This window comes from Protopterus annectens, chromosome 2.part0 (assembly GCF_019279795.1).
Source record: "Protopterus annectens isolate FY-2018-M chromosome 2.part0, PAN1.0, whole genome shotgun sequence".
Lineage (NCBI taxonomy): Eukaryota > Metazoa > Chordata > Ceratodontiformes > Protopteridae > Protopterus > Protopterus annectens.
The window spans coordinates 972215754-972234472 of NC_056728.1; the positions used below are offsets into that span (position 1 = coordinate 972215754).

Consider the following 18719-nt stretch of genomic DNA (forward strand, 5'->3'; position numbering starts at 1 on the left):
TTTTACTTGCAGTGCAATTGTTTTTAATGGGTGTTAATTGATTGATTATGATGGTTTTGCGCTATTTCTCATATAAAATGTTTTACTGCACTATGATGTTTATATGGTCTGAGGAAGTCCCCTTTGGGGTGAAAGCACTTACCAATGTCTGATATGGTGAACTAAAGATTTTACTACGATTAGTTGGATTTCCTACTTGGTGGACATTTGTTTTTGGAAGGTCACGTTATCTTATTTGCCTCCAGCTTTGTTCGCTCCAGCACCAGTGTTTGATGTTCCATTATCTTATTACTTTACTTGTGGTGTACAGAACGTTTACTCCTTGGGTGTGGATTATATTTTTTGTTTTTAGACATTTTACATACTGATGTAAAAGCAGCTGTATGCCTACATTCTCTGCAATCATTTAATAAAACATATGGTCCAGACCTTCTTAATGTAAGATGCTATGAAAATTACTTAGACTTCAATATCAGACATTAACTTTCATAAAGTAGATTCAGATGTTGCTCTACATACAGTAAATACATGCAATTTGTTGTTTAAGTATAGCAGTAAATCACAAGCTATCTGCTTCAAAAAGGACAATCAACCGTAATGTTGCCCAGTAGTCACTTAATGTAATGGCCACTTCTTAAGAAATTGCCTGTCTTTCTATACTTAAAATGAACCACTGTGTAAAGACAACAGCCCAGCCGAAACCCATTCTTCCTCAATCACAAAGAAGAAAACTGTGGGTATCTGCAAGGCTTTGCAAAATTTAATAAATGCATAGCAGTTACATGTACACTAAATGCCTATCTACTTTCATTTTGGTTACAGAAAGAACTATGTCCTTTTATCACGCAGTCGCTCCAGATGGTATTCATTAAATCACAGAATCCTTGAATTAACATATGCCAGACTACAAACACCTGTGTAGACAGTGTCATCATTTGACCCTGGGACAAAAAGCACCACTGAATGTGAAACTATTACATTTAATAAATAAATGATAAAAATAAAACAAACAGCAGCACAATTTCTGATCTACTTTTGTAAAAAAATGAAACCACTAGATAAACCTGATCCCTCTTGGCATTACCTGCACAGGAATGCTGATGTGGGTAGAAACCATTTCCGCAAGATGGCACACATTGCCCATACTTCAACAGCAATGAGTCCTTACAGGAGAGGCATTCCATCCCATTCTTGCAGGTGGCACAGCCTTCTTTGCAAACTAGTCAGTGGGAGTAGAAAATGACAATTATAGTTAACTAGCTGAAACTAGACATACAACTATATTCTCATATTAACAAAAAAATACATTCACTCTCAAAAGACTTGACTACTGTTTCTAAGCAACTGACAATATACAAGATAAAAACACAGATCTTGACTTACTGTTCCTAGTGTAGTCTGCCTTCAGAAAACAAATTACAAATGAATTGTCTTAAATTATATAAATAAATCAGTTCATTAGCAATACATTCCCAGAGGATGCATTTTGAACTAAAAACTTAATGTCTTAAATGAATATCCTGTTTAAAAAGGGTGATTCATATTTCATTAATCTACTGTGATGCTGCTCTAACTGCAAGCCTCAATATACAATTGGACTTCAGTCCATTAAATGGAGAAATACTAAGTGATACAACAAACGATAACTATAGTTGTGTGACAGATGAATATTATTGTAAACACACTGTTAGGTTACACCGAAAAGTACAGTTGTGTACATAAATGTAGATGTTCAAGTGTATTCACTGTTGCAGTCATCACATTTGGGTTATCCTGCCAGGGGTAGCCCTCAGTCGGCCCGAATACCAGAGGCTTAGTATTTCTGCATCGGTTGCTGTTGCTCCAGGACTGATGTCAGGTCGTCAGTGGTATAAAATCAGGCAGCAGACGCCATTACATCAGTTTTTCTTGACCTGACTGTCAGGAGCCCCCAAACAGGGAGCTAGGTTATGGTGGGAGAACACCAAATAGACTGACCTTATCCATAGGAGCATCTAATAGTTTTGCTTTAACAGGATCCGTAAGACCTGTTCTTTCAACCATGCATGCCTTCTTATAACTGTGCCAGTCATGGCTGATCTAAATGAAGCCTCCAGTGCATCATAGCCACATTTTAAAGAATGGTTACTAACCTGCTGAATGTTATTCACCATTTCTAAAACATATTTCTTATCTAAGGAATCATCAGAGGACAGTTTCTTAGTTAACTGATCAAGCATAAACTCTTGGTATTGGATCATATGAAACTGACAGTTCAAAGCTCTAGCTGAGAGAGTAGCAGAGGTGTAAACTTTTTTACCCCATCTCTCTAAGGACCTGGATTCCCTTTCAGAAGGGAGAGGGTTTTTTGCTGAGGTAGAGGCTACTGCCTTAGGCCCCTGGGAGATAGTCTCAGGATCTGCAAGGGGAGCCTTGTATAGGTGGTGATGAGTGTCCGGTACCCTGTAAAACCTATCGGGCTTGGCAGGGGCTGGAGGTAAAGTATCAGGAGCAGTGCAAACATCATTAAATGCATCATCCACAACAGGAAGAACTGGAGGTATAGCTAAGGGCCTATGTTGCGGTAAATGTAGAAAGGTCCTAAGCCTTTTTCTTGAATCAGAGAAATCTTGTCCCTGCCATTGGAATTGCTCTCTCATGGCATGTAAGGTTTCCCCAAAGGAAAATTCCTCTGGTGGAGAGGCAGAAGGAATAGATTCTTCAGCATCGGAATCTTCATAAGTAGAAAAAGGAGCCTCTGGATGGTCTGTATTGTCTGAATCATCAGAAGAATCATCTGAGGACACTGGCTCAGGGGGCTCTGCTCTAGGTCTTTTTTCTGGAGGCTGAGAGGCCCTGTCTGGGTGAGATTGGGATCCCCTTATTAAAGAAATGAGATCCTCTGCCAGAGTAAGCATTTGAGAACTGGAACTGGGCCTGTGTGAGGGGGGCTTAACAGGCACAGATTTAGCAGATTTTGCTGCTTTAGCCCTGGCAAAGGCCTTAATAGACATGGCTGCAGGAGGCCTAGCAGCACCACGTGCTGGAGTAGAGACATCCAAAGGGATGGTGTCCGATAATTCTAGAGGAACCACATTAATAGGTAAAACTTCAGAGGCCGATTCAACTAGGGTAGCAGGAGCCTCGGTAGTAGTCATGGATTCGGCTGAAGATTGACCCGTTTGCTCGGTTTCGGCCGAAACCGAGACACTCGCGGTTTGCTTAACCGTGGTTTCGGCCGAAACCGCGGACCGTGAGTGTCGGTCTTTTTCTTTGCGTTTCTTAACAATTTGAGAAGTCAGAGGATCCGACGGCATAATGTACGCAAAATCTGAGCCGAAAAACTGTTCAGCAAACTCCGACCGACGCCTAAGCGTTCGTCGGTTGAAAGAAGCACAGGCTAAACAGGCTGCTACTCGTGGTCTGGGCCTAAACAAGGTAAGCAGTAAGAGTGGAAATCTTTATGAGGTATTTGTTTCCCACAAGTTAAACAGTTATTCACTTTTTCTGACATCGGCTGAGGCAAGAAAGAGTCCCCAACCTGGTACTTAGCTTTTTAGAAGTCTTCGAAGTAGTATTCGGTAGTAGTAATCTCTGGATCTGACCGACCGGCACTTGCGAACAGCTTCTGCTTCGGCCGCCACGTGGCAAGAAAGACTGGGGAAATGGCGTCGGCTGATGCCTTTATACCCGAAGACCAGCAGAGATGACGTCGGGTGAAGTGCGACACCAGCCAAGGCCAGACCCAGACTTTGGAATCCGGCCGACCGAAGGGCTGCCTGACGACAGGACAACCCATTTGTTAGGACTGCAGATGCATCCTTGAAGGACATCACCACCAGTAGAAAGTAAATACCAAAAAATTCCCTGTGAGGAGAGAGACAGAGAGAGAGAGAGAGAGAGAGAGAAAGAGAGATAAGGGGGATGGAGGGAGGGAAACCAGGACTGCAACAGTGAATACACTCGAACATCTACATTTATGGTAAGTGTACACAACTGTACTATGTTCTTCGTGTTTCACTGTTGTAGTCATCACATTTGGGTTGATTCTCAAAGCTGGAGAAAAGGGTGGAGGCAGTCAAGAAAACTGGGTGCTGGCTAGGATGCCCTGCAAGTCTGCTGTGGCAAAAGCCTGCCCTGGATTTGGAAAAGATAGGCAGGTGGTAAAGCCTGGTGAAGGTATGAAGAGATGTCCATGTTGCAGCCTCCAGATGTCCCTGGTGGGGACCCCCCTAAGGAAAGCTGCAGAGGTGGAGGTTGCCCTGGTGGAATGTGTCCTGACCCCTTTTGGAGGCAGTTTCCTGTGCTGTTTGTAGCAGAACTGAATGCAGTGTGCTATCCCATTTGGAGATTGTTTGTTTTGAAATGGCCTTACCCTCTGCCCCTGCTGTGAAGCTGACTAGCAATTGATCAGTTTTTCTAAAAGATTTGGTCCTGTCCAGATAGAATCTGAGCTGCCAGGTTCAAGCTGAGCTGCTGAAGCTGCAGGTTCAAGGGGGGGGGGGGGAGCTTTTCCAACACAAATTTAAGGTCCCAAGCTGGGATAAGTGCTCTTTTGGGTGGCCTTAAGTTGTTAACCCCTCTTAGGAACTGTTTGATGAGAGGGTGTGAGAAAAGAGGTGGCTCTGGGCTGTAGTGAGCAGAGATGGCAGAGGCATGAATTTTAATAGAAGAGAAAGACAGACCCCTGTGTAGTAGGTCTGCCAGGTAATCCAGGATGAGAGGTAAGGAAGGCTGTGCCGTTCTGGCTCCCTTAGCCTAGATCCATGTGCAAAACCTTTTCCACTTGTCAGCATAGGACTTTCTAGTGCTGGGGCATCTGGCCTCATATATAACATCTAGGACTTGTTTGCTTAGGCTGGCAGCTTGAGGAGAGTTCAGGGAATAAGCCAGGCTGCCAGACTGAGGGTATGCAATTGGGGATGCATGCATTCTCCATTCCACTGGGTCAGGAGTGTTGGGATCTAAGGTAGGTACCATGGTGGCAGGGGTGACAGGCTACACAGCACTGGGTACCAGTGCTGGCATGGCCAGTCTGAGCTAATCTGTACTGCCCTCTGTTTTTCCTCCCATATTTTGAGCATTACCCTTGGAATGAGTGGTAGGGGGAAATGCATAGACTGAGAGTTTACCCACTGGAAGGACAGAGCATCCACTTTCTAGGCCTTGCTGTGAGGTTCCCTGGTGCAGAATATGCTGAGCTGATGATTGGAGTGGGAGGCAAAGAAGTCGACCTTCGGGGTGCCCCATTTCTGGGTTGCAAGGGTTAAGGTTCTGTGGTCTAGCTGCCACTCATGTGGATCTAGCCTGCCAGAGAGTTTAGAGAGCTTGGCAGGAATTGTGCTAGCAGGTGTAGTTGCATGGCTGAGGCCATGTGCCAAAGTGTCATGGCGAGACTGCAGAGAGGATAAGAGTGAGCCCCTCCCTGCTTGTTGATATACCACATCACTGTGGTGTTGTCTGTTTTGATCAGAAGAAGCCCCAGGGAGAGTAGGGGTCTGAAAGCTGTCGGGGCATGCTGAACAGCTAGCATCTCTTTTTGGTTGATATGCAGATGTATTTGATTTGGCCTCCAATGGCCCTGAATACACCTGCCATCCAGGAGTGCACCCCAGGCATAGTCTGATGCATCTGTGGTGTTGGATCTGGGCAATGTGTGGTTGTGAGAAGGGAAGTCCCTTGTTGTGGTTGCATGCTGCTGCCCACCAAAGAAAATCTTTCCTTAGACAAGGTATCACTGGTATGAGAGTTTCCAGGTCTTGAGAGTGTTGACACCAAAGGCATTTTAGGTGCCACTGTAGTTTCCTCATATGCAGTCTGGCATATGGAATGAGTAGGATGGTGGAAGCCATGAACCCTAGAGCTTGCAGGATTTTCCCTGCGGATAACTGGGTTCTGGTGGCTAGTTGAGAGAAGTAGCCTGTCAGATAGGCTTGTTTTTCTGGAGTAAGGAATGCCATCTGGGATGCTGTGTCCAGGCTTGCTCCCAGGAATACAATTTTTTGAGTGGGGACTAGTTTTGACTTCGTTTCGTTGACAGTATCCCCAAATGAAGTCAGCCGGTCCTTTACAAAGGTCAGGTGCTGTAGCAGCTTTTTCTGACTGTCTGCCTGAATCAGGCAGTCATCTAAGTAAAGGTAAATTTGAATATTTTTTTGTCTGCAAAAAGCAATGGTGGGAGCCAGACATTTTGTGAAAACTCTGGGAGCAGTGGATAAGTAAAAAGGAAGTGCAGAGAACTGAAAGTGCAGAGATCCTGCCCTGAAACGCAGATATTTCCTGCATGACTCCCTGACTGGGATGTGTAGGTAGGCCTCTTTTAGGTCTAGGGTGGCTAACCAAGCATCCTTGGAAAGCATTGGTAGAAGATGCTGGAGGGTGAGCATTTTGAATTTTGGTATCACCAGAAAAGTATTTAGAATGGATAAATCTAGGATGGGGTGCCATGTGCTCTCTTTTCTGGGTACCAGGAAGAGTCTGGAGTAGAAACCTTGGCCTATGTGTTCTGCACATATTGCCCTCATGGAGTGCAGGGGAAAGGACTTGCTTTTTGGCCTCTTCCCACTGGTTTGGAGGTAGATCTGGGAACCCTTTTGGGGTTGGGGGAGTGTGGAAATAAAATCTGTATCCCTGGGACACTATGCTGAAGACCCATCGGTCGTTGGTAATGGTGGCCCAAGTACTTGCGTGGAAGGAGAGTTTTCCTCCTACATGCACAAGCAGGTGGGAAGAGGTAAGGAGTGTAAGCGAAAAGTCATTGTGAGTTCTTACCATAAGGGAGTGGCTCTGCACTCCCTGTTTTTGAAGAGGAGGAACTCCACTGCTTAGATCTCTGCATTCCCTGGGGCTGGTGTCAGGGGGGGAGGTCGGATTCCCCTGGGTCTGGGCTGAGCTGGACTGGAGGGGGCAGGAAAGGATCAGTGCTTGAAGGGGCAATGTCTACTGAACATCAGTGGCTGGACCCGTATGAAGTCTTTAACTGTCTGCATAGATTTAGCTTTTTCTTCAATCTTTTTTAAGACCTCTTCTGCCTTGGTGCCAAATAAGTTGTCTTTGTTCAAGGGTGCGTCCAATAATTTGGATTTGACATGGTCAGGCAAGGTCTGTTCCTTTAAGCCAAGCATGCCTTCTAAGGACAGAACCAGTAACTGCTGCCCTGCAAGATGCGTCTAGGGCATCAAAACTACATTGTAAGGTGTGCTTAGTTACTTGACTTGCAGAACGCATTAATTCTTGTAATTCTTTATTTTCTGCACAGGCAGGAAAAGAAGATATTTTTTGTTTGAGGAGTTCCATGGTATGCTGCTGATATTTCAGCATGTGGAACTGACAATTTAATGCTCTAATAGCAAGAGTAGCAGAGGTGTATACTTTTTTACCCCATCTGTCTAATGCTTGGGAATCCCTATCTGAGGGGGTGAGATTCTTAGCTGAAGTTGCTTTGATTCCTTTAGTTCCCTGAGAGATGACCTTGGGGTCAGCAGTAGGATTTCTGAAAAGAAATTTGTGAGAGTCAGGGACTCTGTAATACCTGTCAGGTTTCCTGGGAGCAGGAGGAAGGGTGGCAGGAGTCAGACTGGATTCCATAAAAAACATCATCCACAACATCCAGGACAGGAGGATCTGCATCAGAATCCTCAAAAGCAGAGAGGGGTTGCATATCTTCATAGTCAGATGCCATCAGAGTCATCTGACTCCTGTTTAGATAAAACTACTGGGGACAGGTCTCTTTCTTCTGGAAGGGGTAGCCTGGCTTCCCCTGATGAGTATAATAAGGTCTTCCACCATTTTAAGTATTTGAGACTGAGGCAAGGAAGCAGGTGCCTGAGCTTGGGTTGTCATTTTTTTTTTGGGTGTGGTTCGTACCCTAGGCCTTAGAAACTTGGTAGTTTTAGAAAGAACTGAAGACGCAAAAAAGTCGCTGGTTTATGTCGAGAATCAGTAGTGAGAAGTACTTCCTCAGAAGCCGGTGCCTGCTCAGCGGCTCCAGACCCATCCAATGTAGAGACATCTGCAGGATCCTTAGTCAAAGAAGAGTCTCGCGGCATACCGGACTCTGAAAGGATCTCAGTAGCGGCCTGTGAATCCACAGAAACAGGCATCAGGGGCTGCGAAAGTACCTTACTGAGGACCGGAAAACTGGCAACTAGCTTTACAAAAGCATCAGCGGCGGTTTTGGACCTGTGCAGTCTGTCTCTGTCTGTCTTTATCCTTACGTTTTTTTCAGAAGATCGGTAGAAGGACAGCGTACTGAAGCCATATTGGAATTCGAGGACTGAGAGTGAAAATATTTAGCTACAATAAGGGCCCGACGACATATAGTTCTGGCATTGAACACAGCACAAAAGCGACAGTGGGGAACATTGTGGTCTGGGTCTAAACAGGTGACGCAGGAAGAATGGAAATCTCTTGTGGTATCTGCTTTCCACAGGCGAGACAATTGTTAAGTTTTTCTGACATCGGTTAGAGCAACAAAAAATTATCCCCAACGGGGTACTTAGCTTTAGAAGACTTCAGCTTCAATTCAGAAACAAAGACTCGGGTAGCGGCCGACCGGCACTCGTGCAAACTGCTTCAGGCTCCTCAGCAAGAAAGACTGATGTAATGGCATCGACTGGCTGATTTTATACCACTGACGACCTGACGTCAGTCCTGGAGCGTCAGCAACCGATGCAGAAATACTAAGCCTCTGGTATTTGAGCCGACTGACGGCTACCCCTGGCAGGATAACCCAAATGTGATGACTGCAACAGTGAAACACGAAGAACATCAACACTTGCATGGTCACAATTTTAACTAGCAGAATGAGCACCATTCATGCATCATCCTTGAACAGACTTAAATTTTATTTCAACCTTCAAACAGTTTGTCTTTGTTTCCTTTTTCAGGATAATTTGTGCCAGTAATTAGCAGTCACAGGTAAGGGAACATGACAGAAATAAGCAAGCTGAGAGAAAGATGTAATGTACTGTTACATTTTAAAAATACCTCTACAATCTCTGCCATGGTTGTAGAATCCAGGACCACACACGGGTACACACTTGCCATTCTGAATTAGCTTGTTAGGATCACGGCAGAAGTCACAGTGATCAGGGGACTGAGAACAGGTCAAGCAGTCTGAGTGGCACTGATCTAATACATAAACAGGAAACAAAATAATTATTGGCAAAACTGTTTTCTAATGCAGTAAGAAAGTACTTTGTTAGCTTAATTTATAAAATATTTGCAGCTCATCTTGCTCTACATGGTTTAAGTCAGCAGAGTCAAAAACAATTCTGCAAAAGAAGAAAATATGAAAATAACCCTTCATGAAATTAATTACATGACTTATTTACCTTCAGAAATTGCTTTATGACAAACTACCTACCCCTAAGTGATACACGGGAAAGCTTCAAATTCCCAACAAACCCAGTTAACTCCAGTGAACAGGCAGAAATCTACATACCAGCATATAAGCAGCTGCCTAGATGCAGACGTACAGTGTAGGAACAACTGTAGGGGAAACCCAAGGAAAAAAAACACATGGTGAAATCATAGCAACAAGCTTTATAATACAAGGAAAAGAATTTTGACAAAAATAAGAAGAGTAATTCCCAGAATGTTAGAGCCCTTGTCACTGAAATAAACAGCTCAGAACCTTAATAAAATGCACCAAAGTCAAGCTTAAGGATAAAAAAGTTACCAAAGCCCAAAAAAAATCTAAAGGCATTTTTTAGTTACATTCATAATCTCAAAAGCAAAATGCAGCAATACACTGAGCTGACTGTGAATGATGTTACCTACACTGAAACTGAAGATATAGTGAATCTACTGGCTGATAAATTTAGCTGCATCACCACCACACTCTCCTTCATCTGTCTCTCAAGATACAGCTGCAACTGGCTCACCTCCAGCTATCACACAAAACCAAGTCCTAAAACTGCTATCAAAAGTTAAAATACTGAATCAATGGTCCTGACAATATCCTTGAATGCATCTTAAATAGCATGAAGAACAATTTAGCCACACCCTTAATAATACTGGTCAATCGAAGCCTCCATACAGGATTTGTACTAATTGAATGGAGAACAGCTAAAGTCATTTCCCTACCTGAAGGGCTTTCCACAGAACCAGGCAATTACAAGCCCATAAGTCTGACCAGCCTCGTATGTAAAACCATGGAAAGATTTATCGTGTATCTAACAAATCAGGACATAGGGAACCTCCAAACAATGGATCCGTCAAGGGCCGGTCATGCTTACTCAACCTGGTGAATTTTTTTTTTGAAAAGTTCACCAAAGCAATGGATGAAGGCAAAATGGTAGACCCATCATACCTCAACTTTTTCAAAACTTTTGACAATTCCCCACTCAGACATATTAGAAAATCTAAATAAACTGGGAATAATCCCCTATATCACCCTCTGGATTATCAAATGGCTCACATAGGATACAGGAAATCAAAATATCGGATGTTACCTCCACAAACAGACTTGCCACCAGTGGAGTCCTCCAGAGTTCTGTGCTGGGACCTCTCCAGTTTAGCATCTACTTTACTGAAGTAAAAGCAAATACCAAGAGCTCTGACTTACTACGTCTGCAGATAACTGCAAGCTAGAAGCAGTCACTGAATCCACAAATTACTTTGCATCCTGCAGAGGAAGGTTTGTCAAGGTTTGTCCCAAATAAAAAACTGAGGCATAAATCATGGACAAACTAAATGCTAAAACATGCATTACTGTATCTTTGGGAAGTCATCTATCCCTGGAAACTACCACATTAATAATACACACCTGAGAGTAGACCCAGTTGTTCTGGATTTGGGAGCATATATGGACAGAGACCTCACTTTTGAGCAGCATGTGTTCATTGCTGTAAATAATCCTTATATATATTGCACAGCTTATAAATAAAATGAGTGTGTCTAGATCTAGGGAAGTCATTTCCCCCCTTTATTCATCCCTCATTGACTATAAAGACCCCTTTGACATGTATCCGTTCAGACACATTCAACAACTAAAATGTCAACAGAGATAGATTACTAACAGAACTGAAGGTCTAAGCAATGTCCTACACTGACTAATACAAAGCCCCATCAGGTATCCGGTATTCTACCGACTGCTATAACAAGTACATACATACAAATATTTTCTAACACAGGCACTTAAAGCCCTTCTAGCTTCCCAATATACCATACCACTTGTTCCCATAATAAGTGTCCAGGCTGTTCTTAAAAATATCTAAACTAGTACTTGCTTTAATGTAATTTGGTAGTCTGTTCCATGCATCAGATACTCTGAGAACCAATTAGTACACGTCTCATTCCTACAGAATCTTCTACATAGGTTGTCTGATGATTCTCTGGTACTTTTTGATAACCCCCAAACATTCCCAGATTAAGATGTCTCTAAATGTCCTACATACTTGAAAAAGATCTCCTCTTAGATATCTATTAGAGACACCGTACAAATTCAGATATTTTAGTCTTTCATAACTTAAACGTTCACATCCATGGATGGCCTTGATATAGTTCTACTGTACTCTTTCCAGTTTACTCATGCTCGTTTTCTTATAGGGTTTCCATATTGTTATTCCATACTCAAGTCTGGGTCTAATGTACCAAACAATGATTTCATAATTTTTTTTACTTCCTAGACTTTACAAATCTTTTTATACAACTTATAGTTCTATAACTATCATTAACCAATTGGTTGATATGATTAGAAAAACTCATAGCTGTATCTACTCATATACCGAGGTCCTTCCATGAGTATAGTTTTAATCACTGTGTGCTGTATTGCACCTTTCAATTTATGTCTCCCAAATCTCATATGCTTAGTTTTTGATGTATTTATCAGCATATTATTCTTCTGTGTCCAAATGGTCAATTCAAGTTATTTTGCAGACAAGTCTTATTTGTAACACATGTAATCAGTTTACCCAATTTCAGGTCATTTGCATACAGACAGTGGAACACCTCAGGTAAAAAAAATTAGTTTTGAAAGACACAATCTAAACAAGTAAGGGCCTAGGACAGAGCCCTGTGGGACACCCTGACTGTAACCAAGGATTTCACCTGTCCAGTTGCTCTATGATACTTGCCATGTCCTATTTGTAAGCCATGCAGGTATCCATCTTATCACACTACATCAATACCTAGTTGTACTAATTTACTGATCAGTGTTTTGTGTATGACCCTGTCAAATGTTGAAGTTAAATCTATATAAATTACATCACAGCACAAATTTTTCATTCATAGCTATTATATTGTTATAGAACATCATGTTACAGGTGGTAATACATCTGTTTTCAACATATGCATACTGATATATGGTTTCATGTCCCAACCTATCCAGTTCTGACAATAACTTATCCAGTATTACCTACTTAAGAGTCTATACGACTCTGGGATTGTCCTACTCCCCCTTTCCCTTGAAGACAGGTTTAATAAGTGCATGTCTCCAATCTTGAGGACTCTCCCCATATTTATATCACCTAGTGAATAATAGATGTAATGGTACCATAAGTTCTTGCTGAAGTTTTCTCAGGTCATTGTTACTAATTTCGTCTCTTCTCTGTGCTTTGCTTGGATCAAGTTTGCACAGTTCTTTTTCAATATAATTTGATTCCAGTATCTGTGTTACTAGTTCAACTTATTACCCCTTTTCGGCAGCCAAACTCTCTTGCATAAGATTTTGTAAATATATCTATAATCAGTTGTGTCAGAGAATACATTTTAGAATCTGCACACATTTTATCAATTTATGCATCTTTACTCCTTCCACATCTTATGTATGTATGTATAAAAAAGGTTTCCTATTATGCTCAATATCTTTATAAAAACTTTCTTCAAATGTTTCTTGATCTTGCTCACACTATGCTTAATCTGTTTGTCCAGCTTGTTTATTTCAGTTTTCAAAGTTGTAGTGCGACCTCTCTTCCATTTCTTATAGTCTTTGCCTCTCATCTTAATCAGACATCTTGTTCTTATGGAATTATATCCTCCTGATGTTGTATACCTAGATCCTGATGTTAAACATTTTTTTTATTTTTTGCACTCAAACAATTTCTTTCAAAACTTTCCACATTCCATCTGCAGATTTTCCACTGAACACCTCACTCTAGTTAGTTTTACATAGTGACTGTTTTGCTTCCATGTCATCTGTAATTGACCTTCTGTGCACTGGTTTAGATTTCAGTTTGGCAGAATTATCTAGTAACAAATTAACCTTTATAACCCCATGATCACTGCATATCTACGGTGGTAAAACTTGACTTGAAGTAACAGTAATTTCTTTAGGAACACCATGTCTAGTATGTTCCGTCCCCTTGTCCCTGGTAGGTTTGTTTACAATCTGAAGCAATTGTGGTTCCTGAATATACGTTGTCAATAATTTCCTTACTAACGTTGTTGAATCAATATTACTCCAGTCGATTTCTGGTAAATTTAAGTCCCCAGTTATTATTATTACTCCCTACTGCATTTCATGCAAGAAATGTATGAATTCCTCTAGGTCATCTGCACTTGACTTTAGTGGACTATACACTCCAACAACTGTTATATGTTACAGGGTTGTCTTTATTGTCAGAGTTACACAGTCTAGTACTGATGCTATCGCTGAACATGAAATAATTACAGATCTCAGAATTATCTTTAATTCCTATCATAACACCTCCACCTGATTGTTAGAATGTCTGTCACAGTAAAAACATTTATACCCTGACAGACCTGGTTTCCAGTCATTGTTCTTTAACCATGTTTCACAAACATCATCATCATCAATCTTGTGAGAATGTAGTAAAATTTCCAATAAAAAAAACTTTATTATTAATGCTCCTAGCATTACCAACCATCTATGAACTTTTCGACCTGGCAAAAATCCTGCCTAGTGTTTGTCAAATATTGCAAAATATCTGCTGCAAAAATTCTCTTCCCTGATCTTGACAAATGCACACCATCCTGTCTGAACATGTACCCAAAAATAGGCTTGGATGCTCTACACATTTACATTTTTTTTTAAAACAGGACATTTTTTCCATGTAGGTATTTACTCAAAAAATCTTTTCATTCACAGTGACCTGACTATCCTTTCTGTAGGTGATTCAAGAAAAATACATCCTAACACCAGTACAAGGTATACAATCTAAGAGGGCTGTCAGTTCCCTACTAACAGTCAGCAATTCCTTGCAGATGAGATCATTAGTACCAGCACCAATAAAAACGGATCTGTACTTCCTTACATTAAGGCATTCCAAGGCTTGTCTCACATCTTCTATTTTTGCACCTGGCAACCACAACACTATTCGACGTTTATTATCTTTGCTGCAGACATAAGTATAATTTCCTCTAATCATCGAATTTATAATTACAAGAATATTTTCCCTGCAAATATAAGTATCAATTCCTCTAATAACTGCATCTCCAATTACAAGAATATCTTTGCTGGCCAGTTCTGAAGAATCTTCAACTTCTAGTACAGTAGTATCTGCTCTAGCAATTGTTATGAAGGATAGATCTTCATCACCATTAGTCTTATTAATCCCACGGTTTTCACTGTGGATTAAATTCACACCCAGCTGGTACTGTAAATTCACAGCTTGAGCCATGTAGTCAACATCTGTCCTTCTCTTCTTTTTTCTTACAGTAATGTTCTTCAATCCTTCCACGTTCAATTTTGATTTCTTCCTTTTCACCTGCCCCTTGCCTCTTTTTTCTACCATCTCTGTTGGAAAAATTATGCCTTCTTCTGTAGACTGAAGGTTTTCTGATAGAAAAATATCATCATTCCCTGTAACCTGTGTGTTACATAACAAATCAGTGTCCTTTTTACTGCATATTCTCTTTCCTTTACAGTCATTAATCAGTTTCTTTTTCTTCCTTGTTATTTGTTGTGAACTTCTTCCTTTCTTTCTTTTTTGTCTCATTCTAAACAAACTGGATCCTCAGATTGCTGAGTATTTGTATCCAGAATTCTAACGTAGTCAGGGGCATTGTCTTGTTTCATAGGGGTTGAATGATTTTTGCAGACAACAGATGCATCATTTCCTAAATGTGTTCTATTTGTTCTATGCCTAACTAAATTTATTTCATCAGTCCAGTCATTAATATATGAAGCAAAAGTTCTCCAAGCCATGCCAATTGTACAATTGCAATTGTCACCAAGTCTAGCTTTACTTCTAACAATGGTAAGCAAATCATCCAACTTTTGACACCAGGAACACAGTTCAACAATGGTATTAGCTGTTACCTTTAAATATGCATAGCATTTATTACACTGTACAAGACATTTGTGCATTAGCAAATTGATGTTCTTCGTTTTCCATTGCTGCAGTCCTTACTATTGGGTATAGTCCGCATCCAGTCGGCCCGAATACCAGAGTATAAGGCTGACGTCGGTCAGGGCGCATTAGACTGACGTCAGTACGTCAGGGTACTAATGCGCATGACCGGCGTCACATCCTCAGTCTTTTTTGCCGCGTGATCCGATGCAGAAGCAGTTTTGCGAGTGCAGGTTGGCGTTCTGAAATATTTCCGAAACCGGAGTTTCAGACCGAATCAGAGTTGGCTAAGTACCCGTTGGGAACATTTTGGTTTTCTTGCCTCAGTATTTAACCGGATGTCAGAAAAAGTGAATAACTGTATTTCTTGTGGGAAACAAATACCTCATAGGGATTACCATACATTGTGTATACCTTGTTTAGGGCCTGAGCACGTCGTTGTTGGTTGCCGCTCTTGTGCTAGGTTTAACAAACGCACTATTAAGAGGAGGTTAGACTGTGCCAGATTAGTGTTTGGGAAGCGTTGCAATTATAAAATCCCGGCGGATGCTCCGCCGCCGCTTCCAAGAAGCGCAAGGACAAAACAGCGAAGCCCAGGGTTGATGAACCGGCAGTCCCGGACGTCGGTTCTTTAGGTGGCTCAGTGGAGCCAGAGGTTTTGCCAGGAGTTTCTATGGAGTCTCAGGCAGAAACTTTACTGTTACAGGATGTACCCTCTCAGGAGGCAGGCCAGGCTGAGGGGGCTTCTCAGGTAACTATTCTTCCCTCTCTTCCCAAAGTAGTTAGAGCCTCTCCTTCTGTTGTTAGAGGTAGGCCAACTTCAGCTTCAGTAGGGGCTTCTCCTAGCCTTTCGGGTTCTGTACCTAAGAAACATATGCTTAAAATGGCAGAAGATTTGATTACTATGATTAGAGGTTCTATGGGCCCTCCTGATAAGAGGCCTAGGGTGGAACCAGAGTTTGACAGTTTTGAACAGGGTTCAGGGGCTTCTGAGTCTTCTGAAGATTTGCAGGAGTATCCTCATTATTCGATTCTGATGTGGATGATGCCACTCCTTGGCTTCTCCTCCTGAGGATTTTTCATTTTCAGAGACTCTGCATTCCATGAGGGAGCACTTTAAATGGGAAGGCCAGGATTACTCTGATTCCAGGAAGAGGCTTAGGGAATTCTTGTTTTACCCCAGCATAGGCCCTTAGCTATACCTCCTGTGTTGTCTGTGGTGGAAGATGTTTTGCAGAGGCTTCCTGAACCCTGATTCTTTGCCTCCTGCTCCTGTTAAACCTGATAGGTACTATAGGGTGCCCGAAGCTCATAAGTATTTGTTTAAGAGTCCTAGGGGACCCAGAAACTGTTTCTCAGGGGCCTAAAGGTGTTAAGGCCTCTGTGGTTAAAAATCCTGTTCCCACTGACAAAGAGGCAAGGGCGTTAGATAGGTGGGGTAAGAAAGTGTATACTTCTTCCACTCTAGCCATGAGAGCATTGAATTGTCAGTTTCACATGCTGAAATATCAAAATTATCTCCTTTCACAATTGAAATCTAAGGTGGATGCTTTGGCGGAAGGTATTGATTGTAAAGACTTGCTGGATTTAGTTTATGTGTCTGAACAAGTGGGCAAGCATTCTTTGCAATGTGGTTTTGATGCTGTGCAGGCCTCCTCGAGGGTGGCTGCCACTAGTTCTGTTCTTCGCAGGCATGCCTGGTTGAGGGATCAAAATTTGGCTGAGCATGTTAAGACAAGGATTTTGGATGCTCCTTTACAGTCTGATGTGTTGTTTGGTTCACCTGTGGAAGCAGTTTTAAAGAAAATGGAGGACAAAGCTAAGTGTATGCAAACTGTTAAAGATTTTTTGGAGGTACAGCCAGTTTAGTAGAAATTGGCCTGCTAAGGGGTGGACATATCCTGCTTATGATTCCCAGTCTAGGGGTAGGTCTAGGCGTGGTAGGGGCAGGGCTCAAGGTTCTTTTAGGCCTAGAACAGGGAGTTCACCTGCTCAGACTTCTGGTGAGGGCAGGGGTCAGTCCTTAAACAGACCCAATGACCTCCCTTTTCAGCTGCCAGTAGATTCTCGGCTGGCAGCTCCTTTGGAACGGCGACTGGCTCTTTTCACACAAAATTGGGATTTAATTACTCAAGACAGATTTTATTTCCATACAATGCCCCCTTTCAAAGGCATGCCAGCCGTTCCTCCTCCACAAAGAAAAGAGGCTCACAAGCAAGTTTCTCAGTTACTCCAAATGGGGGCCATTCAGCCAGTCCCTGTCTCAGAAAAGGGCCTAGGATTTTATTCTCGCATGTTCCTAGTACCAAAGAAGGGGAACACGTGGAGACTGCTTTTGGATTTATCTCTCCTCAACACTTCTCTGGACATTCCCAAGTTCAAGATGTTGACGTTACAACAGCTTTTACCCCTGCTGGGCAAAGATCACTGGATGGTAACTTTAGATCTCAAGGAAGCTTACCTTCATGTGCCTATCAGGCTAAGTTACAGGACGTATCTGCGGTTTCAAGCTGGAGATTCTCATTATCAGTTCTCTGCATTGCCCTTTGGCTTATCTACTGCGCCCAGAGTATTCACAAAGGTTCTGGCTCCAGTGATAGCTTACTTCAGGCTTCAAGGACTTCAAATCTATCCTTGTTTAGACGACTGCCTGATTCTGGCTCAAGAAAAGGAAGACCTTCTACAGCATCTGGAATATCTTATAGCAGTGCTAAGATGCCTAGGGTATTCTGTGAACGAAATAAAGTCCAGTCTAGTACCCTCTCAAGACATGTGCTTTCTGGGTGTGAGACTGAATACAGCAGCCCAGATGGCCTTTTTAACCCCGGACAAACAAAAGAGTCTATCACTTTACTTCCATCAACTATCTCATCAGTCCGTGCTGACTGCAGAGACAGTCCTTCAAGCATTAGGGTTCATGGCATCTTGTATTCTGGTGCTTCCCAATGCCAAACTGCATATGAGGAAGTTACAATGGTATCTCAAAATGTATGGACACAGCACTGCCAGGATTTAGACACTGTCATTCAAATAATACCTTGCCTTCAAAGAGAATTTTGTGGTGGGCTCAGGAATGTCACCTAAACAAGGGACTCTCTGTGACCCGGCCAGAGGCGAGTCAGATTTTACCGACAGATGCCTCAGACATTGCTTGGGGAGCTCATCTAAATGGAAAGTGGATACAAGACAAGTGGCCTGCCAGACTACAGCATCTACATATCAACATGAAGGAGATGTTAGCAGTCCAGTTCGCATTACTGGCTTTCAAGGAGTTACTTCTTCCAGGACAGGTGTTGATTCTAACAGACAACACAACTGTCCTGTAGTACTTCAACAAGCAAGGGGAACACATTCTTATCCTCTATGCAGGCAAGCAATGATTTTATGGAAGACTGCGCTACGCTTGCACCTAACTCTTCAGGCAAGGTTTCTGCCAGGAGCACAGAACTCCTTATCAGATGTGTTAAGCAGACAAATCATGGA

At 42.2% G+C, this 18719-nt stretch overlaps 1 protein-coding gene across 1 annotated transcript in view; it reads right to left on the reverse strand.

The window, feature by feature from the left end:
• LOC122792799 (extracellular matrix organizing protein FRAS1-like) overlaps positions 1–18719 on the reverse strand; it is a 4352848-nt gene that overhangs the window by 3775920 nt on the left and 558209 nt on the right. Inside the window, exons 11-12 of the mRNA XM_044060368.1 lie at positions 8968–9111; positions 1085–1219 (exon numbers count right to left, since the gene is read on the reverse strand). Of these exons, the coding sequence (XP_043916303.1) occupies positions 1085–1219; positions 8968–9111 (279 nt within the window). The remainder of the gene's footprint in view (positions 1–1084; positions 1220–8967; positions 9112–18719) is intronic.